Source organism: Photinus pyralis, unplaced genomic scaffold (assembly GCF_008802855.1).
Source record: "Photinus pyralis isolate 1611_PpyrPB1 unplaced genomic scaffold, Ppyr1.3 Ppyr1.4_LG1, whole genome shotgun sequence".
Lineage (NCBI taxonomy): Eukaryota > Metazoa > Arthropoda > Insecta > Coleoptera > Lampyridae > Photinus > Photinus pyralis.
This window is the reverse complement of record NW_022170249.1, coordinates 60,711,788-60,735,833: the sequence shown is the minus strand read 5'-3', so window position 1 is coordinate 60,735,833 and position 24,046 is coordinate 60,711,788. Positions and strand designations below refer to the sequence as shown.

Sequence of the window (24,046 nt, the reverse complement as noted above, 5' to 3'; positions counted from 1 at the left end):
AAAACAATCAAGCAAAAAAACAAAAAATTGACAAACGGTAAACCACACAAAACGGCGATTGTTAATTAAACGCCGTGATCGGCCGGAACGAGCGAAGCGAGTTCCGTACCGATCTTTATTACATTAATTTATAACCACACCACCCAAATTTGAGTGTGTGACCATTTCTGCCTAATGTGTCACTCGGTAGAGGTGCATTTTACAGTGGGTGTAGCTGGGGTTGGAGGGTGTGGGATGTTAAAAGTCAGGTAAACCTTCCATTAAACTTCTCCCTAGCTATCTAAATGCATGCGTGTTTGCATTTTTTGATTTTCTATCAAAATTGCAAATTGCAATTGCAATACAATATTAATTAATTATGTTTCTGGAACAGTATATCTAAAGTTGAATACGTGTGGTTCAGTCAGAGCTTTAATAAAGGCAAATGAATTACATAATCTACTACAATTATTAATAATTACGTATTGTAACGAAAATTTAATTACGTGATGTATTTATGACAAACAAAAACTTTCTAGAGCATTCTCGAATAAACACGTCATATTTCCCCGAAAAAATACGTCACATCCGCCATCGTTCCTTTTTGCCGGTGATTAATCCTCTATCTACTTGATGGCGCCCCGATGACGATCTATATTTCTAAAATATCCGGAAAAATGAAGGTGTTTTCCCCATTGTGCAATAAATATCAGTTATACAGCAGCACTAAAAATTCCTTATTCCTTCCTGTGTATATGATAACTCGCGAACGGTTTAGAATTTTCTAATTCGGTTTTCAGTAACTCTGTTTATTATTACTCATCGTCGTGTATAATAACAAACTTTATTGTATGGTAGAAGTCATAGAAATCATTATAAAGCTCTGAATACAATTCCTCTATGGTAATTCTCGTTGAATCTAATTAATTATCATGCACCTTTATTACTAAACCTTTCACGTATAACGACAGTACCCTCGTTACTAATTAAATTAGGTAGTCACATTATTTTTCTACTATGTCTAGATGAGGAACAGAGGAACAATTATATTAAGAGAGTGTACGAAACTAGTATTAACCCATACACTCAATCTGAGGAAATGGAATCACAGCCGTTGGAAGGAAAGCCTCATCAATGGAAAAAGGAAACAATAGTGTTACTGATAGAAACTAGGCTCTCTCGGGAATTAGAATTCAACAGGCCCACATGCAAAAAAAAGAAGTTATGGCAACAAATTGCAAAAATTATTAATGAAAAACTTCGAGTGAACGTTACCAGCGACGAGTGCGATTTGAAGTATCGTAATCTTTTAAAAACGTATAAAAATAACAAAAAGAAGCAGCAATCTTCTGGAGAAAGTGCGATAACCTGGGAGTTCTTTGAGCGTTTTGATCATGTTTTAGGCTGCAAAGCGGCAATTACTCCTGCAGAAGGTAATAACAGCATTGTATGGTTATACACCTCTGTACATTATTTTATTAGGTTCCCTATACGACACGTTGGAGAATGATGATTCAGAAAATATTGAACCAGACTCACAACCATACGAAGAGCTACCTGCTTCTCCCAGCGCATCAGCAGGATCCGCAGGTACAGATGTCAATACTCAAAAGAGTAAAAAACGAAAAATGCAGATAAGTGATTATTTACTAAAGAAATTGGAAATGGAAGATGAGAAAAACAAAAGAAAGGAGTTGTTTCAACAGCAAAAATGGGAGGAGGAAAAACTATTAAAAGAAAAAGAAATTAATGCCATACTAAAATTAGTACAAGTATTAGCTTCAAAATGTGAAACTTAGTTTGTATTTTCAAATATTTTTATGTAGTTTTAGAGTATTTTACACATCGTTTTTATATAAACTAGTTTTTAACAAATTAACATTAAAATTTCATTTGACTTAATATTTGATTGCGTAAACGCACACCACAAAGATCTAAACCACTCTCTTCTATTTCTTGATCATAGTGCTCAATATTATTATCACCTTCTTCTTCATCTATGTTTCCACAATATTCAGGATCATCCTTGACACCAATGTTGTGCAAAATGCAGGCTGTGGTTATTACGTAAGGTATTTGCTGTATACGTAGCATCGGTAAGTATTTTAAGCGACGAAATTGGGACTTGAGTCTTCCATACGCTTGCTCAATTACAACACGGGTACTGCTTAATTTGGCATTAAATCGACGTTGTCTTAATGTTAGCGTGCCATTGTCTTTAAATGGCACCATCATATATGGTTTTATTGGGTATGCAGTGTCTCCTAACAGGTAACAGCCGGGCAGCAACATTGCATTTGCACCTTCTTCCAATTTCTTGTAGACTTTTGAATTTTGCCACATTTTAGAATCGTGCACAGATCCTGGCCATCCACAATACACATTAATAAACTCTTGCTTTGCATTACATATGCCTTGAAGTAACACGGAATGAAAGCCTACAAAGTTCAACATTACAAACTATCCTTATATTACACCTACAAATAATTTTGCTACCCTTTCGATTGTAATATGAATTGTCAGCTAACGGACCGGGAATGGGAATGTGTGTGCCATCAACGCAACCAAACACATCTAAAATGTACCTATATAATTCGAATGCCATTGCACACTGTAACGTTACAACTCTTACTTGGAAAACTATTTTCTCCTCTTAATGTACTAAACTCAGTTACGGTTTCTTGAGCTTTTGCTCCTTTGGGCCATTTAATATAGAGATGGCTTTTTTTATGTACTTTCTGGCACATCAAAAGGAATATACGATGTGCATGACCTTTTCCAATACCAAATCTATCCGCAATAGACCTAAAACTCTCTTGATTGCTAATGGTCCATATCATGAGCAAGACAGAGTCTAATAAAGGCAATGCGGGTCTGCCTACTGACGAATAGTCTTTAGTACCCAGGCACTGCATTAGTTCCTACAAAATGACAATATAAATAGATACTGTACTTAATACTAGTACTAATTAAAAACCTCCACTGATTGTCTTGATATACGAAAATGGGCCCGAAAGTCTGTAGGATTGTACTTTAGCACAACACATTTTACATAATGTCGCACCTTTGGATGATCGTCTGTTCTGAGTAAAGATAAAAGTACATCATCGTCATCATCACCTTCATCGCTGTCACTTTCATTTAGCTTTGGATGTGTATCTTTAAAAACCCATCTATTTTTTATGACGGTATACAGCAACAATTCCATTCTTCGACAAGTGCAATAACGCTATACAAATAAGTCAAAAAAGTAAGGTTAGCGCAAACTGGTAGCTTAATAACCGCCAAAATAATTCGGTGCGTATGGTAGATCACCGGTGATACACCAATAGGCATTTACGATAATTATACCGGTATTTTTTTTTTTTTTTTTTTTTTTTTTTTTTTTTTTTTTTTGAGTTGGATCATCGTTCCTCGAAAGGGGTGAAATATAATTTTTATGATCAAAAATCTCTAAACCTTCCCCATATAGTTTTATTCGTTGAAGTTTTTAAAAATAACAGCGACTATAGTTTCGGCGTACTGCCATCATCAGGCGACTAGAAGTGTATCACAATATAGCAAATTTGAAAACATTAAGAGCTAGTACTTACTGTGAAAGTTAACAGGAAAACGGTAAATTACAAACGTTGAAGACGGATAAGACGAACATGTTGTTTTTTTAATTATAAACTGGCCGAAGCCAAGTGAAAAACCTGAAGGGTGGTTAAAACGGAAAGGTTGTCCTAAGTTTCAAGACGAATTAATTATCAAGCCTTGTTAAGACAACCAACCGGGGGGGTTGAATTTTTACATTAAAGTTGAAATTTGGGTTAACCTAAAAATGAACAAAGTTTTAGATTTAAAAAATAACTTATCTAAAAGGTACTTACACATTTCAAAAGAACGGGGGGGGAAAAATAAACTTATAAAAGTATTGAAACTATTAAGATGACTACATATTTAAATTATTTAAGTAAAGTTTAAATTCGAGATCATGCAGACGGCATGTCTCGAAATGATTGACAATTCGGTATAAGAGGAAACTGACATATCGATAAATTTTGAAAAGATGTATAGGGTGAACTGAAATTATTGTAAAAACAGAAGATTGTTATTAAAGCCGAGAACTTCGTTAAGAGAGAGGTGTGGGTTCTTTTTAACTTGGTGGTAAATTTCTTTCAATTCCAGAAAGTTCAATCTTATACCTTTATTACATATATGCAGAATTTCGAAATCGGTGTTCGGATTGAAGGAGTGGCCCGTTTCTAGGATGTGTAAAGCGAAGGAGGATTTTATTGAGGAGGAATTATTGTTTTTAATACATTGAAGATGTTCTTGAAACCTAGTAGAAAATTTTCTCCCTGTTTGGCCAATGTAGGAAGATTTGCAGGTGGGGCAATTAAGTTTGTAAATGCCGGATTTGTCTATTAGAGGGATTTGGTCTTTTGTGTGTGAAAGAACTGAATTTAGATTGCTGTTGGCTGTAAAGATTATGCGGATGTTGTACTTTCGAAAAGTGTTTTGAAAACTATGAGAAAATTCTCCGATATAAGGCAATACTTGATATGTGGTTGGAGTATCTACTTGTAAGAGGGATAAACTGGTGGTATTGTGGATCTCGGATTTATGAAGGAGTTTGAATTGGAGATTTTGAATCAATTTTAATGGATAATCATTTTGGGCGGCTAATTGGTAAATAATCTGGAGTTCTGCGTTGTATTTGGCTTGGTTTAAAGGTAAATTAAAAAGTCTGTGAAAATAGAATCTGAATGCTGCAAGTTTATGTTGGAGAAGATGAAAGGAGGTGAAGTGGATTATATTACTGGTGGTGGTGGGTTTTCTATAAATTCCAATATCGAGTTTTTGGCCTAGATGTTCAATTGAGAGATCTAAAAAGTTGAGGGTTTTGTGTGACTCTAATTCAAGGGTAAATTTTAAGTTTTTATGTAAGGTGTTTAAGATGTTAAAGCAATTGTTTAAATCGGAGTCATTCCCTTCAAATATCACAAAGATGTCATCTACATAGCGTTTATAAAATTTAAAGTGTTTCTTGATGGTGGGGTTGGATAAGAGTTTTTTGATTTCTAGATTTGATAAGAATATTTCAGCAAGTAAAGGTGAAAGGTTATTCCCCATAGGGAGACCGGATTTTTGTGTATATTGTTTTTTATTGAAGAAAAAGAAATTTTGGTTCAAACACTGATCTAAACATTTGATTAAAAATTCTGAAATTTGATCTGAGGCATTAGAATCTGAAAGTAAATTTTGAACTATAGATCTGCACTCTCCGTATGGGACGCTAGGAAACAAATTTACTATATCAAAGGAAATGAGGCGTTGTGATTCTAAAATCTTAGTTTTTGAAAGTTCATGAGCAAATTGAATGGAGTTTGTTATTGAATGTTAATGAATGTACCGGTAGATAATTTCTGGTGCAATGCGGTAACCAGCTGATTGCACCACTGCATACCGTTTACCATATATTTGCCGAACGCAAAGGCAGCAGCTGATTTAAATGTTTTCAAATCCATAACCTCTACAAAATGGATAACTTGAAAAGAAACGTAATTATTGGAGTACTTAATGAAGTTTTAGATGATGATAGTGATGATGAGTTAATTGCAATAGTTTGTAGTAGTTATAACTCGATTGAACGTAAATCTCGTGTGTGTATTAGAAACTATGTAGAAAATATAGTGCGCGCTTACAGTTTTGATGGTATGTATTAGCAACGTGTAGAATTTATTATTCCATTTCAAACTTATAGATTTCAAAAGCCACTTTAGAATAAGTAGAATTACTTTTGAAAATTTGGTGCAAGTTTTGGGGCCATCTCTAAAAGAACGTAATGTACAAGGGATAGGACGGCATTGCCATTCGCCTGATTTGCAACTCCTAGTATCGCTAACCATGTTTTCAAACCAAACAGTGTACAGGTTAGTAAATTAAACGTGAATAAAAATTCGTATAATATTTACAGACTATTATCTGACAAATTTGACATCTCTAAATCAACAGCGTGGTTATATGTTCGGAAAGTAACAGAAGCTTTAAAAGAGGTGTCCTCCATTTATATTTCATGGCCAACAGGTGCTACAGCAAATAATATAAGTGAGAAATTTAAAGAGCGTCAGAACTTTCCAGGAGTTATTGGCGCCATAGATGGGTGTCACATTTTAATTACACCCCCTAGAAATGTCCAAGGTTCTTATTGTAATCGAAAGGGCCAACACAGTATAATATTACAAGGCGTTTGTGATGCAAACTACATGTTTCTCGATGTTTTTGCAGGTGAGTTTTATTACTGTTATTATACGGATATTTATAATTTCATATATTAACAGGTTTTCCAGGCAGCGTCCATGACGCAAGAGTTTTCTACAATTCTCCATTAGGTACAAAAATGAGAGAAAATCCTGGTGAATTGTTTCCCAACAATACACATATCTTAGGAGATTCTGCATATAAGTGCTCTAATTACTTATTAACACCATATCGTGACAACGGCCATTTGAGCAGAAAACAAAAAAATTACAACTTCAAACATTCTAGTACACGAGTGTACGTGGAACAAACTTTTGGTTTATTGAAAGGGCGGTTTCGAATTTTAAAACATGTTCATATGTACAATGTAGAACTTATCCCTGATTTAATCTTGGCATGTTGTGTGTTGCACAATATATGTATGAAAAACAATGATGAAATTGATGTTGATACCTTTGAAGATAAAGATGATTATTATAATAATGGAGATGAAGATTTTAGAAAAGTGGGCAAAAGGGAATATATTGCTGATTTATTAATGAATTAATTAACAAATACATTAAGTTTAGTTGTAAATTTCACAACTTCATTTTAATAAAATCAAATATTTTTATTCTTTTTTAAGAAGTCCTATTAACTCCCGTAACATTGTCATTTTTTCATCATAACGTTCCTTGGCCTCTTTTCTTAGAGTCGATACCCACGCAGGTTCTTCATTTGACATTTTTCGACGTTTATTACGAACAGGTTCAGGACACTGAAGTACCATGCATAAAATTATTAAAACCTATAATTGTGTTATAATATTAACTTACCTCGCTTTCATTGCTATTTTCTACTTGCGTAGAAGAACCAGGTGATCCTACCGAACTTGTGGAAGGTGAGAGATAAGGTAATGATACAACTGAATGGTTATCTGTTGAAAGGTTTGCTGATTTTAAAGTATTTAATGATGTGGCAAATGTTGACACAGTTGCCTTGGGATTTATGTCAGGTGCACTCCCAAATACTCTTTCAAACATGTCCATATAAGGCCACACAATTGCCCCTCTTCCTGATGACTTATTATTATCCTTTATTCTTTTATAGGTCTTTTTTAGGTTCCTAAATTTTAAATCGCATTGATCTCCTGTAAATAAATACCCTCGCTTTGACATCTCGTTGGCTATTCGAAGCCAAACTGATTTATTAGTTTTCTTTGGCGATTTAAAAGAACCAATATGATCTTCATATAAAGACAATAAAAGCAGAGTGCTTTCATGGGTCCATCGTTGTGTTTCTGCAACAATATGTATATCAATAATGCAGCAATTACAATGCAGAATTATATTTCAGTTTAGGACACCTTGCACTCGCGCGACTAATTTGTTAAAAAGCAAAAAATTACTGCGCTACAGTATTTGGTACATTAAACATGGTGGATAAATAACCAGGTACTTAGTATTTTTATGGCATAAATTTAGTGGGTATTAAATTAATAGAACCTATGAGTGCAATGTGTCATAAAAGGAGGCAAAAATACCTTCATGTTGATCTGTATCATCCGCGGTAACCGTTAAATTCTCTTCATTATCTTCAGTAGTTTCTCGCAGGTTTAACGCTGCTCTCGTCTCTTCATTATTAGGTATATATAATGTGCAGTCATCTGAATTGGGAGCAAAACATGTATCAATTTGTAATTAGGGTGAAATATAACTTAAAAATACACAAAATATTCCTATTAGGTACTTACCTGTTGGATTGTACACAAGAATCTGATTGTCCTTAAATATGACATTGTTGCTTTCATCCACAACAGCTTGGAAATTGTTTAAAGAACACATACTTCAAATTAATTATGTGTTGCTTAACGAAATAATTTTATTTTATAGGAGTTTGAGGTTATAAAACAGCACCACACCTCTCTAACCGATAACATTCACCGGTCCACTTGTGGTGCACCAGGTTCATAAACACCGTAAAGTTCGGTACATTAAAGAACGATGGTAGGTAGATGGAAATGAATTGTAGAACGCGCTCGGTACAAACCGGTATTTACCGGTGCAATTAACGTAAATGCCTAATGGTTTGTAGGTTAAAAGTGGAACATGCGGTGGTGCCCCACCGATTAATTCTGGAACGATCGAAGTTTCTACCGGTAGTTACCCTACATCTACCGGTTAATTCTGGCACTCAACCAAATAAGCATATCGACCCTCTTATATCCAAACACTGATTACTTAACTTTAAAACAGAGCAATAAGCGTTAAATAAAGTCCATTAATTGCGTTATAATTAAGAATTAAAAATGTGCCTACCATATTTACACGTTACGGTTGGCAGTACGGAATGATCATAACCTATCTTTTTCCTTGTTGTGTTTACATTTTCCCATTTGCTAGATTTTCCGTTTACGATCATTAATAGTTCTTAATTTTCTATAATTGTGTGTTACTTGTGAGATATTTTTCTTTTAAACATTCTGTAGTGGTTTTATCCGTCCGTAATTTTATACCAAACCCCTTTCCTAACATTCAACTTAATCTTGTTCGTTACAAAGGTAAGAGAATGAAATGAAATACGTTTTGTTGATAATACTGTTTACTTAGATGTCTCGCAAGCCTATTCTGTCAATCGGAACTATTTTAACCTACTTTGAGGAAAAGCGTACCATTCAAAAGGGAGAAAATTCACTGAATAGTGGCCATGTGCAAAAGGTGCGGTTTATTGAAGAAATTTCAACTGTGAAAGGTGAAGTACTTGCAAGTATGAAGAAGCAAGTGTACAAAGTTGAGGTTTGAACCAAATTGTGCCCCGGTATTGGAGAATTACCGTAATAATTTTTTAGCTTGTAATTACAAAGGATTCCATAATGGAGAGCACCTGCACATGTCCTCGCGGTTTATATTTATGTCACCACATGGCCGCAGTAGCCCTATTTGTTCACTATAACATTGCAATTACTGATACCGCATGTTCTTGGGTGAAGCCAGCAAAATGTAGCAGCATGAAAAAGGTTACAGATTTATTTCCTAAACCATCAACTTCATTGGAATATGCTGCCGTGGATGAAGACATCTCGGAGGAAGCCGTACAACATTTCTATGAAGATTTAAAAGCATGCGGTCCAACTGGAATGGGATGGTTGCTTGCCCCATCACCTAAAGAAGATACCGTAGACATTATTGTGAATGTTGAATCAATTATTTTTTCTGATGGTTATATAACAGCTACAAACAAAATTGCATATTTACAAGAAAAATTGACATTGAAGGAAGAAGAAATTGTAAGCATTGCAAATGTAACCGTGGGACAAAATGAAAATACTTTTTGGTTAATTGCACGGAAGCATAAACTGCTAGCAATTTTGGGAAAATAATTAAAGCCATGGATAGAGGCCGATTCCCCCCATCTCTCTTCAAAACCCTCACAGGTATTTGTTTGCTCTCCGGTTTTAAATATCTTAACAATTTGTTCGTTTTCAGGATCATACAACTTAGACGGAGTGAAACAAATTCAGTGGGGAAGGTATAATGAAAAAAAGGCCATTGAAAAATTTCAAGAGCAATATAATGTGACAGTTACTCCTACAGGAATCTGGTTTTCTAAGGAAGGCGTCATTGGTGCTAGCCCAGATGGATTAATCGGGGAAAATGAATTAATTGAAATAAAATGTCCATTCAGATATAAAGATTCAAATTTTAAAACTGTTTTAAGTGTTGAGAATGGTTACATTTTAAAATATGTAGATAATGATTTTTTCATTATACCTCTCCGAAAGTACTGTCTTTTCATGTATCCCAAGCGCACCGAAAGTAGGGTTTTCCCGTGCGAGCGCACTGGAAAACTTTTTCCCGTGCGCTACGAATAATCAAGTTTGCCATAGCTATCCCTATCCCATGCGTTGCCATGCATACCGCGGATTGACTTTGACATATATGTCAACCGATTTTTTACCATTGTGTTAAAAATGGATTTTGGTGAAGGCGAAATTCCCGCTAATATATTAAGGGAAGCTGCAGAAACCAGTTCCCAACTATTACCAGCGAAATCAAAAGAGAGATGCGAAAAGGAATATGAAAAATTTCATAACTGGTGCATTGACGAAATCGTGAAAAGAGTACGTTATGGAGTAGGTTTTCAATGATTAAGAACATTCTTACGGTAAAAGAAAATGAAAACGCTAGCAAATTGTGCAAAACCGACTTTTTGAAGCGTCAGACCGTCCGCTATATCCCAAAAAAATCAAAAGTTCTGTATAACAAGGGAGCAATTTTTGAATGAAGCTGCAGAGATAAAATGGTGATTACTTACTAAGGTTATTTTAGTATTCGGAAATTTGGAGCAAGATGCAGGGGAGACGATACAATTCGCTCGACTATTGATGATGCGTTGAAGATAATGGGGGTTTAAGGGTCATAAGACAAGCAACAGAATTTGTTGTCAAATTGGATTTGGACTTCAATGTAAATAATTATTCTCCGTTATTTTCGGAGAGGTATGATGAAAAATATCGTTCATTACACGTCCAGAAAGGCTTTTCCCGTGTTTGCATGACTTCCCGTGTTCGGCTTCGCCTCACACGGGAAACGTCATGCGCCCACGGGAAAATCTTCCTTTCTGGACTGGTAATGAAATATACTATATTGTTAATGATATAAGCATGATTACTATGATCAAATCCAAGGACAGTTACACATTTTAAACAGGGATTCATGCTATTTATGCATTTGGTCAACTGTCGATTTTATTGTTAAAAAAATTGATAAGGATGATGCATGGAAAATTAATATTTCAAAATTGTTACAGTTTTATTATAATCAGTACATTAAACACCTATGCGAATAAAGTACTAGTATTTTTGATACAATATCAATTATAATAATATAGTTACATAGCAAGAAATATGTTGACATGTTTACATATTTTGAGTATGATAATATCACCAGAAAATATAATGCTCATTACACAGTATGAAATAAAACATTGTGATCATTAAAATGAAAATTGACGTTTTATTCTAAATTGTACTGTTCCTCAACTTCCTTGATAAGTGGGTAGTTCATATTCGCCAAGCATGCACACACTTTAAAAATGTCACTACTGTATGGCCTTAATGCTGCAGGTATGAAATGTAAAACTTTATAAATTTTTATTCTTTGAATCGCTCTCTCTACATGAATCCTGGCCTTAGCTATAGCCATTGTTTGTTTAATTTCTTCTGGAGTAAACTGTCTATTCATTAGAAATGGTGGAATATTTAGGGAAACACCTGGAGGTAACAAATCTGCTATTAAAAATCCTTTGTCGGCTAAGACTAAATCACCTGCTTGCAACAACTCTAATATTCCACAGTTTCGTACAATTTCTTTGTCAGAGGTATTGCCCGCATACAAATCACTAACAAATATAATTACTCCATTGGGAGCAACCCCAACTAAAGCTTTTAATGTGTTCCTATGCTTGTAATTGCTGTAGGTTTGTTTTTGCTTATCCAACTGGCCAGCTACTGCAGTATAAATTTCAGTACAATCTATTATAATGCGGCAGTTTGTGAACGTAGCAAACGCAGAAGGTAAACAGGTTTTAATTTTTGAGGTTGTCGGAAGAGATTTGCCTAATATTTTATCGTAAAGACATTCCTTGAGCACGTGTATCCACGTAAGGATGATGTTGGATACAGTGCTTTGCGATATACCAAACCTCACTGCCAAATCTACTTGCATTAAGTCTAGTTTCAGTTTCATTAAAGTGAGCAGTAATTGATCTTCCTTACACAACTTTTCTACTGTCCACCCATAGTAATACTTAATTTTTCATTTGCACACATAATTGCAGAGAGATTGAAACACACCAGCATCGGGTAGTCCAGTATATAACGCAACAAGCTTGTTATTGTCTTTTACTGTGTGGTAACCAAATGCCACAGAAACATTCGCAATTTTTGATTGTAGTTCAGCCATCTCTTTCTCCCGGAAGTAAGCTTCTGATTGTAACAGCACTGTACTTTCTGAAGTGGAGGCTTTGGGTTCACTCGTGCACTTTTCTACAACCTTTGTCGATTGAGCAACTGGTGTGTCCTGATTTCTAAATAAACCACAGTTAACACTATTAAGATCATTTTTTGGGAAATACATGCACTTACATTACAATTTTTTTCTGCCTTTTCCTTACTTCTGGAGGAGGTGGAGAAAACTGGAAATTATTCCGTTTAAATAAGGTAGGAAGGTTTTCTCTATTCCTATTAACAAACTGGCATGCACAGACCACGGAGAATCGATTTGGCTGCCTGTCTGCTCTTCTGTAGAGAGTTGTTAATAAATATATTCACAAAACTAATTTCAACTTACCGAAGCAACGTTTCCCACTTTTTTTTTAGATTTTGATCTGTTGGAAACGTAAACATTTTACAACCATTCTTATGGGTGTGGTTACAATCCGGTGCATAACACAAGCCCATCTAAACAGCATAGTATTAGACAATATCTAATATTCGACTGCAGTCTCTTACCTTTGCAACGAACAAGACAGTCGAATGTTAGGAAAGGGGTTTGGTATAAAATTACGGACGGATAAAACCACTACAGGATGTTAAAAAGAAAAATATCTCACAAGTAACACACAATTATAGAAAATTAAGAACTATTAAGGTGGATTTATAAACTTGACGTTCGCAGTTGCAGTTCAGTTGCCGTTCGTCGTTTAATGTTAACCTAAAGTAACTATATGGCGCTATTTATAAACATCGTTGCCGCTGCAGTTGCAGTTTCGGATAACGTTCCTGCCGTTCAAGACATGACCATCTTTTAAGTTCGTCGTTCGCCGTTCAACATCCAGCCAATAAGATGCTTCCAAAAATTGACATTCTCTAACCCGTTCTGACCTACTTTATAACGGTGTACAAGAACTACACTACAGTGTATTCAGTATTGTCATTTATCATGTATATATAAATAGAGAAGTTTGATTGTTTATTTAATTATTTATTTAATTAATTCCAATGGGAGACGCAGGTAAGGTGTCCATTTTATTAATCACATATGCATAATTTCGACAATTTCAGACCAAACCGACGTTACAGGTCTTCTAATTGAATTAATTCAAAATTATGAATTTTTGTATGATCTCTCCCACAAAGAGTACAAAAACGCAAAAAAAAGGAAGATGCATGGAAGGAGATTTCAGAAATAACCAGATGCAGTGGTTCGTATATACCATATGTTTTGTAATTTAGGAACTCATTTTGACGTTTCTTTTAGTGGAAGATTGTATGAAGCTGTGGAAGAACGTACGAGACCGGTTTACCCGAGAGAAAAGATTAAAACCATCTGGCTCAGGAGGAGGCGACACCAATTGGGTGTACTCTGAAAAGATGTCGTTTTACAGTAAATGTACCCGGCCCAGAAAGTAATTTCTAACTCTCTTGAATTTGAAATGTACTACAGCCATCAATTTTTTCAGAACGCATACTGCAACAGTCGCAGTGGTCCATGACGGATCTCCCTCTTCATCCCGAACATCGTCCCGATCGTCAGGGTGGTCCGGGATCGAGACAATTTTATCACCGCAATCGGAGGGCGACATTGAGGAGATTATGGAACAAACCATTACTCCGGAAAGAGGAGCAGAAGCTAGTGGGACCTCGAGCCATGCATCTGAAACTCGACAAAGCCAAAAAGGTGATGTTCTGCAGTGTTCTTTGTAATTAATGTAAAAGTTATTTAAAGCAGGCAGTAAATCGAAACGAAGCCTGGAATTCGATGAGGTGATAAATACAGCGAAACAAATTGCTAGTACTCTTCAGGCGAAGGCAGCTGCACCACCACCTGAACAAAACCGGACCTTTACAGAGTATGTTTTTACTCGTTTAATGGAGATGCCTCCCGAAGAGGCCAAAGAAAAACGAAAAAAAATGTTAAAAATTTTAGAGGATTTAGATTAATTTATTATTGGTGTAAATAGGTAGAATAGTATAAAACATAGTTTAAGGTTAAGATTAAGAATTTATAATATTAGATGTAGTACAAAAAGTAAAAAAAAAATTAAATAACTAACAATAAATTACTTAAGTAACATCGATTGTTTGATCATGTCATATTGCCATGGAACTTCGCCATTTTTAGACACTAAGTAATTAGCTAAATTGTCCCTATTTTGGTAAGTTGTTTTACGGGCAATATTTGCACCTGTTCTTCCCACAGATTGAAGGGGTGCATCTTCTCTCCAGGTTCCATTGGGACAATCGCTCGAGTCTACAAACCCCGGAGGACAATATAAATCTGTACTTGTGGACATTTCTGTTTGGCAGTAATTGTGCAAAACGACTATGCATTTAACAATGTTATCCACATTTTCTACTTTGGCATTTATTGTGGTTTTGAGCAATCGCCATCTTGCAACCAAAATCCCAAAAGTATTTTCTATCGTCTGCCTCGCCCTGGACAAACGATAATTAAAAATCTTTTGCTGGTCATTTAAGTTGCGCCCCGGATAAGGTCGCATTATGTATTCCTTCAAAGGGAATGCTTCATCTCCTACCAAAAAATAAGGCAAAACAACCTCACTACTGGGTAAACTTGTCGGTTTAGGAATTTTTAATGTAGATTCTTCCAAACATTTGCCAAATACACTATTCTTTAAAACGCCACCATCGCTTTGGGAGCCGTATGCCCCAATGTCAACAAATGTAAAGCGATACTTACTATCGCATACTGCTAATAACACTACACTAAAATTATGTTTATAATTATAAAATAAGCTCCCACTGCGAGCAGGTGCCTGAATATTGATGTGCTTGCCATCAATGGCACCTATACAGTTAGGAAAATTCCAATGCTGAAGGAAACCATCTGCAATGTTTTCCCATTCGGCTTCACTAGAAGGGGATTTTAGGTACAGTGGGCTCAGCCGCTCCCAAATAATGTTGCATGCTTCAAGGATTATTTGATGCACTGTTGTTAAGCCTATATGAAATGTCCATGCAAGCACTTGCATATTTGTGCCTTGAGATAAATATCTGAAGATTTAGACAATAGAACAACATTAAATAATGAAAACACCTACTGCAATGTTATAACTAATCTCTCTTCGGGAGAAATGGTATCACGTCTTCTTTGTTTTTGGAGGTCCAATTTAATCATGTCTAACAGTTTTTGAAAAATTGGTAGGCTCATCCTTGTATTACTTGTAAGTATTGTAATTAAATATAATTTATTTCTGCAAGTCATTACATTATTATGACAACATCAAGACACAAGTAACTTGATACTTTTTACATAATAATAATCTATACTATTATACATCTTCCCTCACAAGTTTAGCCTTTCTGGTTGTTTTATAGTTCTGCCTGAACGAGTAGTTAATTTTGTATTTCGTCGCCCTCATACGAAAACCTCGTAAGTCCATTTTAGGGCAAAATTCATAGATATATAAATACCTAGATACAGCCATCCTTAACAAACATACCTCGGTTTTTAAAAAACATATCAAAGAAATTTGTACATCTCTCCATTACTTTCTAACCAAGATGAAACATGTTCTATCTCTTTTTATTGCCTTAACCACTATGTCGTACGCGGATCGGACGCTTAAAACAAACTTATCGCGTCCCATAAGTCATGTGACAGTTGACACATTTCACGATCGCGCGAAATCAAATCTAACTAAAAATATTCGCCCTAAACATGATGGGCGGTTTTTTCCCTAAATATTATGTTATTATTGCGTTATCAATTGAATACGAATAACATTAGTGCTTGCCATAATGATAGACGCGTCCATAATTGTTATTCCTGAAATAGTTTTATTACATACAGCTACGCCATTCAAATTTGGGATTATGTTTACCTTGTTTGACATGATGTGCTGCAGTGAATTCATTGCTGGCTTGCAGAATATCAAAAAAACCGTAAGTAAGTAAAGTTTATGTTCAACATTTTAATTTTAATTGCATGGTTTTAGGCGTAATGGTAAAGGAAATTAAGTTGCGACAGGAAGTGAATTCGTTTCCAATTATCATTTTGGCCTATATGATGTTGATGCAGTGCGTTTGTATCATGATCACAAAGAAGGATCCGTCCAATATTCTTAGGGAAACGAGTTTTTAGACTGTGTGTGCGTGCAATATCAAATTTTGGTCGCTACGCGTCTTGCCTACCTTTCGGCATATGTCCATTCGGTGGGGTTTCTTTTTGAAATTATAGTGCTAATTGTAGTAAGTAAGCTACACGTGTACATTTATTTAAAATAAATACAACACCTTAACAATGATATCCAATTGGTGATAATACTCATTTAGTGAACATTCATTACGTTTGTAAAAGCTCACAATCCGAATCATCGTCAGATGAAATTGACAAATTCGAATCATCACTGTCATTATTAACACTTATTATAAAGTTCAGCCACATCAACCAAATATAACTTCTCTTTTAAATTAATCACTTTCCACATGTTCACACACTTTCTTCCAGTTGTCAGCTGTAATTTTTTCAAATTCTTCATTGACCAGCTTTCCAAGTAACATCTTCCATTTTAAATGCAACATTTCTTGCTGCTATGCGATTTAAATAAATAAAAAGGCGGTTTATTTATGTTGTAAAGTCTCAAATCTGATAATTTTCTGTGTGATTTGTGCTAACAATTTGATTGACAGTAGTTATAATAAATAATGCGAATCTTGTCTTCCATGCTCAGGGTATCTCTATAAAGGATAGCGCTATACGTAATTAATGTGCCGAAAGTGATGGTAATAGATGGTACGTCCTTTTGAACTATGTTGGGGTATGGCTGTATCTATGTATTTATATATCTATGGCAAAATTGAGATTTAAGCGTCATCTGTTGCTAAATAATTAATTCAACATGTGGTACAACCGTCAAATTTCTATTTTAAAAATGTTTCCTGTAATTCAATAAATAGAATACCTCGTAACTCCATACTTGTCATACACCAACACGAAAACCGCGTAACTCCATATTTTGAATGTCAACGGTAATCAGCTGCATTTTCAGTAAATAAGTGATGTGCGTTGCTTAAAGTAAATATTAAGAGGTAAGCAATCTATACTGAATTATTTTACTATAAATGTAGGATTTGTGCAATGGTTATGTGGAAAATGTTAATGTGTTCAGAATGCCAGTTATATGGAATACTTTTGATGACTCACGAGACGTTGGTGTCGTTTAATTTCAATTTAAAAATGTATGGAACGAGTGAATAGTATCTTTAGGATGATCAGCAGTCAAAATAAGAACCAATAGGACCAGTAACATTTTTCGAGTATTGTGAGAATATTATGTACCTAAATGTAAACAATGTTTTCATCATACATACTTCCTGTTTTAAAGGCGTTTATACAGTTTATACTAAAGAATTATGTGAGTGTACAAATGGAAATTTTTGCAGATGTCGCGCAGCAAAAAGATTCTGCAATTGGCCTTACAAGAGGACATTAGTTTCCTAGCTCCAAGTAACGTAACTGAAATCGCCACCAACCAACCAGTCTATACTACTCTTAATAACGTTTTTGATTTGGACCTTACGCATGATACTGAAGTAACTGAACCTGAATTGTCTGAAATCACAAATCTTTTGCCAGAAAATGTGCAGAATAATATTTCAATTGAACCTGAATTGTCTGAAATCACAAATCTTTTGCCAGAAAATGTGCAGAATATTTCAATTGATAGTAACTTCTTAGAAGCTATCAATGAGCCGTTGGAAATCTCCTCCTTAAATGAAGGAGTAGAAATTGAACAACATTCACACCCTGGACCTTCCGTCGCGGAAACCACAGATCCTGATTACTTGACAGGAGAGTCATCAGACGAGTTATCAGAAAGTTCATCTAAATCCACGCCTACAGATGCTATTGATGAAAAGGAAGACACCCCATCTGTCAGTAGGGAAAAACAGCCAAATGAGGAAAAACGGAAAAGAAAGAAAACTATAGGCACGTGAATCAAAATGAATGGTTTGATAATGATAATAAAATAAAACGACAAAAGGGCTTAGAATACTATGGAAAGAAAAAAATTGAAAATAAATGGAATTACAAGATATCCAAACCAAAAAAAATCTACAAGAGCGTTGTAATTGCCAAATTTCTACCAAAGGTATGAAATCTAAGTCATCGTTTTTTTGTACAATTTTTTCGGAAGACGACAGACTGAAAATATTTAACCGCTTCTGGAAACTTGAAAAAAGTGCAAAGAAAGTTTTTGTTGCGATGCTTATGAGTGTTGACGACACTAAACGGCAGAGGCATAGAAAAAATGACCACGAATCAAGAAGGAAAAATAGTTTCAATTATTACTTGAAAAAAGACGACGTAAAATATAAAGTGTGTAAAAAAATGTTCTTAAATACTTTAAGTGTCGGTGAATGGACAGTGAGGGATTGGAAGACGAAGGAAGTGCACCATGAACATCTGATGAATAATAGCGAGGAAACTCAAGCTGAAATGTTAGTGGAACAAGGAAAAGAAGAAAAATTAAGAAAGAATGTATTTGAGGAAAGGAAATTGTGCCTCAAGAATTTCTTTGCGGCTTTACCGAAGTTGGAGTTCCACTACTGTCGCGCAACTACCCAAAAATTATATCTTGAACCAATTTGGCGTTCCAAAATGCACCTGTACGGTGAATACAGCACTAATTGGTGCAAAGAAAATGGGACAGAGCCGGTGTCAAAAACATTGTTTTCGTACACTTTTGATGATATGAACCTAGCTTTATTTACCCCTAAGAAAGACGAGTGCAACATCTGTGTTTCAAACCAAATGGGAAATCTAGAAGAGGCTATCTATAGGGTACACCAGGAAAAGAAGAAAGAAGCCCGAGAAGAGAAAGCCAAAGATAAAACTGACGAAAGGAATAAAGTGTACACTATGGATCTACAATCAGTTTTACTGGCCCCACACTCAAATGTGTCGAGCCTTTATTACAAGAAAAAACTAATTGTGCATAATTTCACAATTTATAACATAAAAACCAAAGAAGCATTCTGCTTCATATGGAATGAAACAGAGGGTTCTGTGGGGGCAAATGAATTCACTACAATAATTTGCAACTTTATACGAAAAGAGTCGACAAATTTAATTGAGGGGGAGGAAACTATTCTTTACAGTGATGGTTGCGCTGGACAGAATAGAAATTCCGTTCTTTCAAATGCTTTGCTTTACATTGCAACAGAAAAAAAAATAACTATTGTACAAAAATACTTGGAACGTGGCCACACCCAAATGGAGGCCGATAGTATTCATTCTTCAATAGAACGGGTCTTAAGAAAAAGAAAAATAAATGTTCCCGCCGACTATATTGACGTTTGCTTACAGGCAAGACAAAATCCAGAACCGTACAAAGTACACTACTTAACCCATGATTATTTCCTAAACTATGCAAAATTAGGATTCCTCGCTTCCATAAGACCCGGGAAAAAAGCTGGGGATCCCACAGTGCAGGACCTACGCGCCATCAAGTATAAACCAACTTGTGAGATTGAATACAAACTTAGGCACTCCCATGAATGGAAACTTCTTCCTGTACGCATAAATAAAAATCCCAAAATTGACATCCTACCGCTTTACAGCGAAAGACTAAAGATTAAATCCGACAAATTTGAACATCTGCAGGCCTTAAAAGAGTACGTAATGGCGGATTATCGCGATTTTTATGATAATATACCTTACAATACTAATTAGTTTTCTACAAACATAATAATTAAAGATAACATTGTTTCATTAACCATTTTGTTTTCTTGCTTATCCTTTTGATTTCAATAAAAATAAATATGAAAGTTGCGTAACTCCATTATCACCTGCACATAATATTTGCAAACCTCGTAACTCCTAAAATCGAATACCTTGTAAGTCCCGTCCATGGCGCCTTTTTATAATAAAACCACGTATCTCCTCCATTTACATCGTTTTTTTTAAATACCTGTGTATATTCATATTAAGATAGACAGTAATTTTACCTTCATATTTGATACCTAACATCTTTCAATTTTTAACTCTGAAAAAAAAGAAATAGTTTTTTTATTGCCCTGTAAAATTGAAATTTTTGGAGTTACAAGGTTTTCGTATGAGGCCGACGATTTGTCTCTGATGGTACAAATGAGGGACTATGTTTACAAATTTCAGGCTTAGGTACAACACGGACATCACTATCAGAAGATTCAGTGCCTGAACAAGATTCAGGTTCAAATGATGTGTCAGTCACTTTAAATGCGTTTTGTGACGGTCTTATATCTACGCGATTTCTTCGTATAGTGTTGCCCTTATAATCCTGTAACACATATGATCGTGGATTCTCATGCATTCTTTCAATTTTGGCGGGTTCCCAAATTTTGCGTTTGTGATTTAACACAGTCACATCACTACCTTCATTAAGTGGTTTTAACGTTTTAGCTGTTCTATTGAAATAGTTTTCATTGAGCTCTCGCTTCTTAAGCATTTTTTGAGTAACACTTTCGCACAACTTAGGCTGTCGTAAATCACAAGTGATTGGAACTTTAGTCTTACAATTCCTGCTATTTAAGAGCTGTGATGGAGAATATCCCATCCCTTTTAATGATGAATTGCGATAGTTCAACAAAGCGCAACTTAATTCGCCTTTGCCTTCCTCTAAAGATTTTTTAAGCAGGTTCTTAGCAATCGATACTGCTTTTTCTGCTAATCCGTTTGAACGTGGATATTCTGGACTACGTGTAACAAGAGTAAAATTCCAATCTTTTGCAAATTCCAAGAATTTCTCACTGTTATACGGCACATTATCAGTAAGAAGTATATCAGGGGAACCAAACCTTGCAAAAACTGTTTTAAGTTCACAAATTACAGACTCGGCACATTTATTCTTAATAGGTAAAACTTCTAACCAGTTTGAGTATGCGTCAAACAACACACAATAGCTTTGATTAGCATAAGTAAAAATATCTGAACCTACACGTTCCCATGGTCTTTCAGGGATTGGATGTGATATATTTTGTTTAGGGTTTTTTCTGGCAAATTTCTCACATATTTTACAACTTTTAATATATGTCTCAATATCTGTTGTAATTCCAGGCCAGTAAAAAACTTTTCTGGCTTGAGATTTTGTTTTTTCCATACCTAAATGGCCTTCATGCAGTAATTTGATCATCTCTAACCTTAGCTTACGCGGAACTACTAACTTATTTTCTAAGAATAACAAATTTTCAAACACAAACAATTTTTCCTTAAGTTTATGATAGACTCTGATATTATCTGGAATTTTACATTTTTGATCAGGCCAACTATTGTTAATAAAGTAAAGAACTTGACTTAGTTGTCTATCTTTCATTGTTTCATTAGCAAATTGTTGAATTCTGTCTTTGGACATAGGTAGGGTTCGGATAACTGAGTGTACCGCAAACTCTATGTCATTGTCTGTCCGGGGTGATGTTTGTCTCAAAAATGCACGAGACAAAGCGTCAGAGATATACATATATTTTCCTGGCCTATATTGTATGTTAAGATCATATTTCAGTAATTTCAATCGCATTCTTAAAATTCTCGGTGATGCTGACTGAAGGTCTTTTTTAAATATTGCCTCTAACGGTTTATGATCACTATGTATTTTTGTGGGCATGCCATAAATGAAATAATGAAATTTTTTTACAGCAAAAAGAATAGCCAGAGTCTCTTTTTCAATTTGAGCGTAAGCTTGCTCAGTTTTTGTCAAGCTGCGAGACGCAAACGCTATTGGCCTACCTTGTTGCAATAGACAGGCTCCCAGCCCATCTTTAGATGCATCAGTTTCAATTTCGATTGGATATTGTGAATTAAAATAGCACAACACAGGAGCGCTAGTGAGCAAATATAATAAATTATTGAAAGAATTTTTATGCTCATCTTTCCATTCAAAAGTTACATCATTTCTGGTCAAATTTCTCAAAGGAGCAGTCAATTTGGAAAGATTAGGTATAAATTTTTCCACGTATTTTACCATCCCTAAGAATCTTAAAACATCAGCCTTGCACTGTGGAAGAGGCATTTTTAAAATTGCTTCAATGTATTTTTTGTTTGTTTCTATGCCTTTCTTTGAAAAAATCTGTCCCATAAATTTGATACTCTCCTTTTTGAACTGTATTTTGCTTTTGTTGAATTTTATATTATATTGAGATGCTCTTTCCAAAACACCCTTCAAATTTTGGTCGTGTTCAGCTTCTGTGGATCCAGTAACAATCAAATCATCAAAATATAAACCCACTCCGGGTAAGTCACCAAAAACCTCAATATTTTTTTTTGAAATACCTCAGGTGCTGAACACAGCCCAAATGCTAGTCTCTTAAATTTGTATCTCCCAAAAGGAGTACCAAAGGTCATTAAATCAGAGCTATCGTTATCTAGCTCAATTTGCCAATAACCGTCTTTCATATCTAGTACGGTAAAGACATTCTTTTTAGATAAGTTTACAGCAATGTCATCACAAGAAGGAATCAAAAAATGTTCCCTCTGGATAGCCTGATTCAAGTCCCTGGGGTCAAGACACAATCTTAGGTCACCATTTGTTTTTTCAACAATCACCAACGGATGTACCCATTGTGATGGTTTATCAACCTTTTCAATAATACCCTTGGACACAAGATCACACAACTTATTCTGTAGTGGTTTTAACAAAATATGTGGGACACGCCTAATTGCATTTATTTTAGGCTTAGCATTTTCTTTCAAAGTTATGTGATGTTGTGTAGGAAACTTTCCTAACCCTTCAAAAACATGCTTATACTTACTAATCACATCATCTATAGATCTAAACAACTTTTGATTTGTTACTGAATCTAGTCTCTTTAGTAACTGTAAGTCTGAACATTCTTGCACTCCCAGAAGAGGAATTTGATCTGCAGCCTTCACCACTATAAATGTTACTTGTTGATGACAGTTTTTTACAACACAATCTAGTTGAACTTCACCTAAAGTTTTCAATTTAAAGTTCGGGTCGCCATATGATATTAACGTAATATTACTCTTCTTAATTACGGAATTTGGTGCAACTTTCTTCAGAATACTTAAAGGTAATGTGCTTACCTCTGCCCCAGTATCTAATTTAAAAACAACAGGTTGTCCATTAACTAGCACTTCTTTCGTCCACATTGTTTCGGAGTTCTGGTGTTCTGATTTCCTTCCAGACACTGAGCTTACGTAGAACTCAAATTCGCTACTGGTTTCACTCCTGGTATCGGATTCTGTATTCACTTTTTATCAAGGTCAAGCAAAATCCCAGACTAAAATCAAGCTTGAAAATTACTATTCATATACCTATACGCCTTCACTACGCAGGTTCACTGGCTACCTGACACCATGTATTACTTGTAAGTATTGTAATTAAATATAATTTATTTCTGCAAGTCATTACATTATTATGACAACATCAAGACACAAGTAACTTGATACTTTTTACATAATAATAATCTATACTATTATACAATCCTAGTGTATTTGAAAAATTGAGGAGAATCCAAATTTTTCAATTTTTGGTAGTATCGGTAATTTCCAGTTAATTTACGGTCTCTGTTAATTGGACGAGTTTTAAATCGCCGCGGTCGTCTTTGTATTATTTTCGCTGCTGCGTAACACAATAAAACGCCAGATAAACCCAACAACACATCATACTCGTCCATTTTTAAAGGTAGAAAAGTGAATATTTATATGAAATGATAAACGAAATACTTTTAAGGTTATGTACTATAATAGTTATTTCATACTGAGTAGTTAGAATGCAGAGGTCAAATAACTCAACAACGTCACGAACGTAGTTTTATAAATGTCAATTCGAAACGAACTGCCAACTTCCAACGGTAACTAAACGGCAACGGCAACGTTAA

General features: G+C 35.0%; 7 protein-coding genes across 9 annotated transcripts; 3 read left to right on the top strand and 4 right to left on the bottom strand.

Moving 5' to 3' along the window:
• Nucleotides 1-968: 968 nt before the first annotated feature.
• Nucleotides 969-1,813, top strand: LOC116160421. The gene is made up of 2 exons (XM_031473616.1): nucleotides 969-1,412; nucleotides 1,462-1,813. The coding sequence occupies exons 1-2, from the start codon at nucleotides 1,079-1,081 to the stop codon at nucleotides 1,776-1,778; spliced, it is 651 nt and encodes a 216-aa protein (XP_031329476.1). The 5' UTR covers nucleotides 969-1,078; the 3' UTR covers nucleotides 1,779-1,813.
• A 16-nt stretch (nucleotides 1,814-1,829) lies between these two features.
• LOC116160420 (putative nuclease HARBI1) lies at nucleotides 1,830-3,214 on the bottom strand. Its single transcript, XM_031473615.1, has 4 exons — nucleotides 2,957-3,214; nucleotides 2,612-2,900; nucleotides 2,476-2,553; nucleotides 1,830-2,417 (listed from the first exon to the last, which is right to left on the bottom strand). Exons 1-4 carry the CDS (start codon nucleotides 3,185-3,187, stop codon nucleotides 1,861-1,863), a joined length of 1,155 nt encoding a protein of 384 aa, XP_031329475.1. The 5' UTR covers nucleotides 3,188-3,214; the 3' UTR covers nucleotides 1,830-1,860.
• A 2,226-nt stretch (nucleotides 3,215-5,440) lies between these two features.
• On the top strand, nucleotides 5,441-6,921 carry LOC116161754 (putative nuclease HARBI1). Its single transcript, XM_031475250.1, has 4 exons — nucleotides 5,441-5,679; nucleotides 5,729-5,897; nucleotides 5,942-6,252; nucleotides 6,306-6,921. The coding sequence occupies exons 1-4, from the start codon at nucleotides 5,505-5,507 to the stop codon at nucleotides 6,770-6,772; spliced, it is 1,122 nt and encodes a 373-aa protein (XP_031331110.1). The 5' UTR covers nucleotides 5,441-5,504; the 3' UTR covers nucleotides 6,773-6,921.
• LOC116164755 lies at nucleotides 6,836-8,239 on the bottom strand. The gene is made up of 4 exons (XM_031478977.1): nucleotides 7,958-8,239; nucleotides 7,748-7,870; nucleotides 7,041-7,504; nucleotides 6,836-6,982 (listed from the first exon to the last, which is right to left on the bottom strand). The coding sequence occupies exons 1-4, from the start codon at nucleotides 8,046-8,048 to the stop codon at nucleotides 6,836-6,838; spliced, it is 825 nt and encodes a 274-aa protein (XP_031334837.1). The 5' UTR covers nucleotides 8,049-8,239.
• Nucleotides 8,240-11,219: 2,980 nt separating this feature from the next.
• Nucleotides 11,220-12,610, bottom strand: LOC116164746. Its single transcript, XM_031478966.1, has 4 exons — nucleotides 12,555-12,610; nucleotides 12,350-12,505; nucleotides 12,059-12,291; nucleotides 11,220-11,989 (listed from the first exon to the last, which is right to left on the bottom strand). The coding sequence occupies exons 1-4, from the start codon at nucleotides 12,608-12,610 to the stop codon at nucleotides 11,220-11,222; spliced, it is 1,215 nt and encodes a 404-aa protein (XP_031334826.1).
• Nucleotides 12,611-12,866: 256 nt separating this feature from the next.
• On the top strand, nucleotides 12,867-14,225 carry LOC116158762. Of its 2 annotated transcripts, XM_031471593.1 has the most exons (6): nucleotides 12,873-12,922; nucleotides 12,965-13,217; nucleotides 13,268-13,407; nucleotides 13,464-13,611; nucleotides 13,666-13,883; nucleotides 13,935-14,225. In XM_031471593.1, the coding sequence occupies exons 4-6, from the start codon at nucleotides 13,475-13,477 to the stop codon at nucleotides 14,144-14,146; spliced, it is 567 nt and encodes a 188-aa protein (XP_031327453.1). In that variant the 5' UTR covers nucleotides 12,873-12,922; nucleotides 12,965-13,217; nucleotides 13,268-13,407; nucleotides 13,464-13,474; the 3' UTR covers nucleotides 14,147-14,225. The 2 variants fall into 2 exon arrangements, with proteins under 2 accessions (XP_031327452.1, XP_031327453.1); XM_031471592.1 differs by having other exon boundaries at nucleotides 12,867-13,407.
• LOC116158761 (protein ALP1-like) lies at nucleotides 14,142-23,930 on the bottom strand. 2 transcript variants are annotated; one of them, XM_031471590.1, is made up of 3 exons: nucleotides 23,652-23,930; nucleotides 15,268-15,378; nucleotides 14,142-15,220 (listed from the first exon to the last, which is right to left on the bottom strand). In XM_031471590.1, the coding sequence occupies exons 1-3, from the start codon at nucleotides 23,840-23,842 to the stop codon at nucleotides 14,266-14,268; spliced, it is 1,257 nt and encodes a 418-aa protein (XP_031327450.1). In that variant the 5' UTR covers nucleotides 23,843-23,930; the 3' UTR covers nucleotides 14,142-14,265. The 2 variants fall into 2 exon arrangements, with proteins under 2 accessions (XP_031327450.1, XP_031327451.1); XM_031471591.1 differs by having other exon boundaries at nucleotides 15,268-15,356; nucleotides 23,661-23,930.
• Nucleotides 23,931-24,046: the final 116 nt, after the last annotated feature.

What these genes read in the sequence shown, in the direction of transcription:
- LOC116160421 (XM_031473616.1), top strand. Translation starts at nt 1,079, where the DNA reads ATGGAATCACAGCCGTTGGAAGGAAAGCCTCATCAATGGAAAAAGGAA. An exon ending in GGCAATTACTCCTGCAGAAG is followed by an intron (nt 1,413 to 1,461) that starts GTAATAACAGCA and finishes TTATTTTATTAG; the next exon opens with GTTCCCTATACGACACGTTG.
- LOC116160420 (XM_031473615.1), bottom strand. Translation starts at nt 3,187, where the DNA reads ATGGAATTGTTGCTGTATACCGTCATAAAAAATAGATGGGTTTTTAAA. An exon ending in TATCAAGACAATCAGTGGAG is followed by an intron (nt 2,901 to 2,956) that starts GTTTTTAATTAG and finishes GTCATTTTGTAG; the next exon opens with GAACTAATGCAGTGCCTGGG. An exon ending in AGGAGAAAATAGTTTTCCAA is followed by an intron (nt 2,554 to 2,611) that starts GTAAGAGTTGTA and finishes GGTACATTTTAG; the next exon opens with ATGTGTTTGGTTGCGTTGAT.
- LOC116161754 (XM_031475250.1), top strand. Translation starts at nt 5,505, where the DNA reads ATGGATAACTTGAAAAGAAACGTAATTATTGGAGTACTTAATGAAGTT. An exon ending in GCGCGCTTACAGTTTTGATG is followed by an intron (nt 5,680 to 5,728) that starts GTATGTATTAGC and finishes TCAAACTTATAG; the next exon opens with ATTTCAAAAGCCACTTTAGA. An exon ending in GTTTCTCGATGTTTTTGCAG is followed by an intron (nt 6,253 to 6,305) that starts GTGAGTTTTATT and finishes ATATATTAACAG; the next exon opens with GTTTTCCAGGCAGCGTCCAT.
- LOC116164755 (XM_031478977.1), bottom strand. Translation starts at nt 8,048, where the DNA reads ATGTGTTCTTTAAACAATTTCCAAGCTGTTGTGGATGAAAGCAACAAT. An exon ending in TCTTGTGTACAATCCAACAG is followed by an intron (nt 7,871 to 7,957) that starts GTAAGTACCTAA and finishes CTCCCAATTCAG; the next exon opens with ATGACTGCACATTATATATA. An exon ending in AAAATAGCAATGAAAGCGAG is followed by an intron (nt 6,983 to 7,040) that starts GTAAGTTAATAT and finishes ATGGTACTTCAG; the next exon opens with TGTCCTGAACCTGTTCGTAA.
- LOC116164746 (XM_031478966.1), bottom strand. Translation starts at nt 12,610, where the DNA reads ATGTTTACGTTTCCAACAGATCAAAATCTAAAAAAAAAGTGGGAAACG. An exon ending in AAGTGGGAAACGTTGCTTCG is followed by an intron (nt 12,506 to 12,554) that starts GTAAGTTGAAAT and finishes AACTCTCTACAG; the next exon opens with AAGAGCAGACAGGCAGCCAA. An exon ending in AGGCAGAAAAAAATTGTAAT is followed by an intron (nt 12,292 to 12,349) that starts GTAAGTGCATGT and finishes TGGTTTATTTAG; the next exon opens with AAATCAGGACACACCAGTTG.
- LOC116158762 (XM_031471592.1), top strand. Translation starts at nt 13,475, where the DNA reads ATGAAGCTGTGGAAGAACGTACGAGACCGGTTTACCCGAGAGAAAAGA. An exon ending in AAATGTACCCGGCCCAGAAA is followed by an intron (nt 13,612 to 13,665) that starts GTAATTTCTAAC and finishes CAATTTTTTCAG; the next exon opens with AACGCATACTGCAACAGTCG. An exon ending in AACTCGACAAAGCCAAAAAG is followed by an intron (nt 13,884 to 13,934) that starts GTGATGTTCTGC and finishes TATTTAAAGCAG; the next exon opens with GCAGTAAATCGAAACGAAGC.
- LOC116158761 (XM_031471590.1), bottom strand. Translation starts at nt 23,842, where the DNA reads ATGGACGAGTATGATGTGTTGTTGGGTTTATCTGGCGTTTTATTGTGT. An exon ending in CAATTTTTCAAATACACTAG is followed by an intron (nt 15,379 to 23,651) that starts GATTGTATAATA and finishes AAGTAATACAAG; the next exon opens with GATGAGCCTACCAATTTTTC. An exon ending in AGATTAGTTATAACATTGCA is followed by an intron (nt 15,221 to 15,267) that starts GTAGGTGTTTTC and finishes CTAAATCTTCAG; the next exon opens with ATATTTATCTCAAGGCACAA.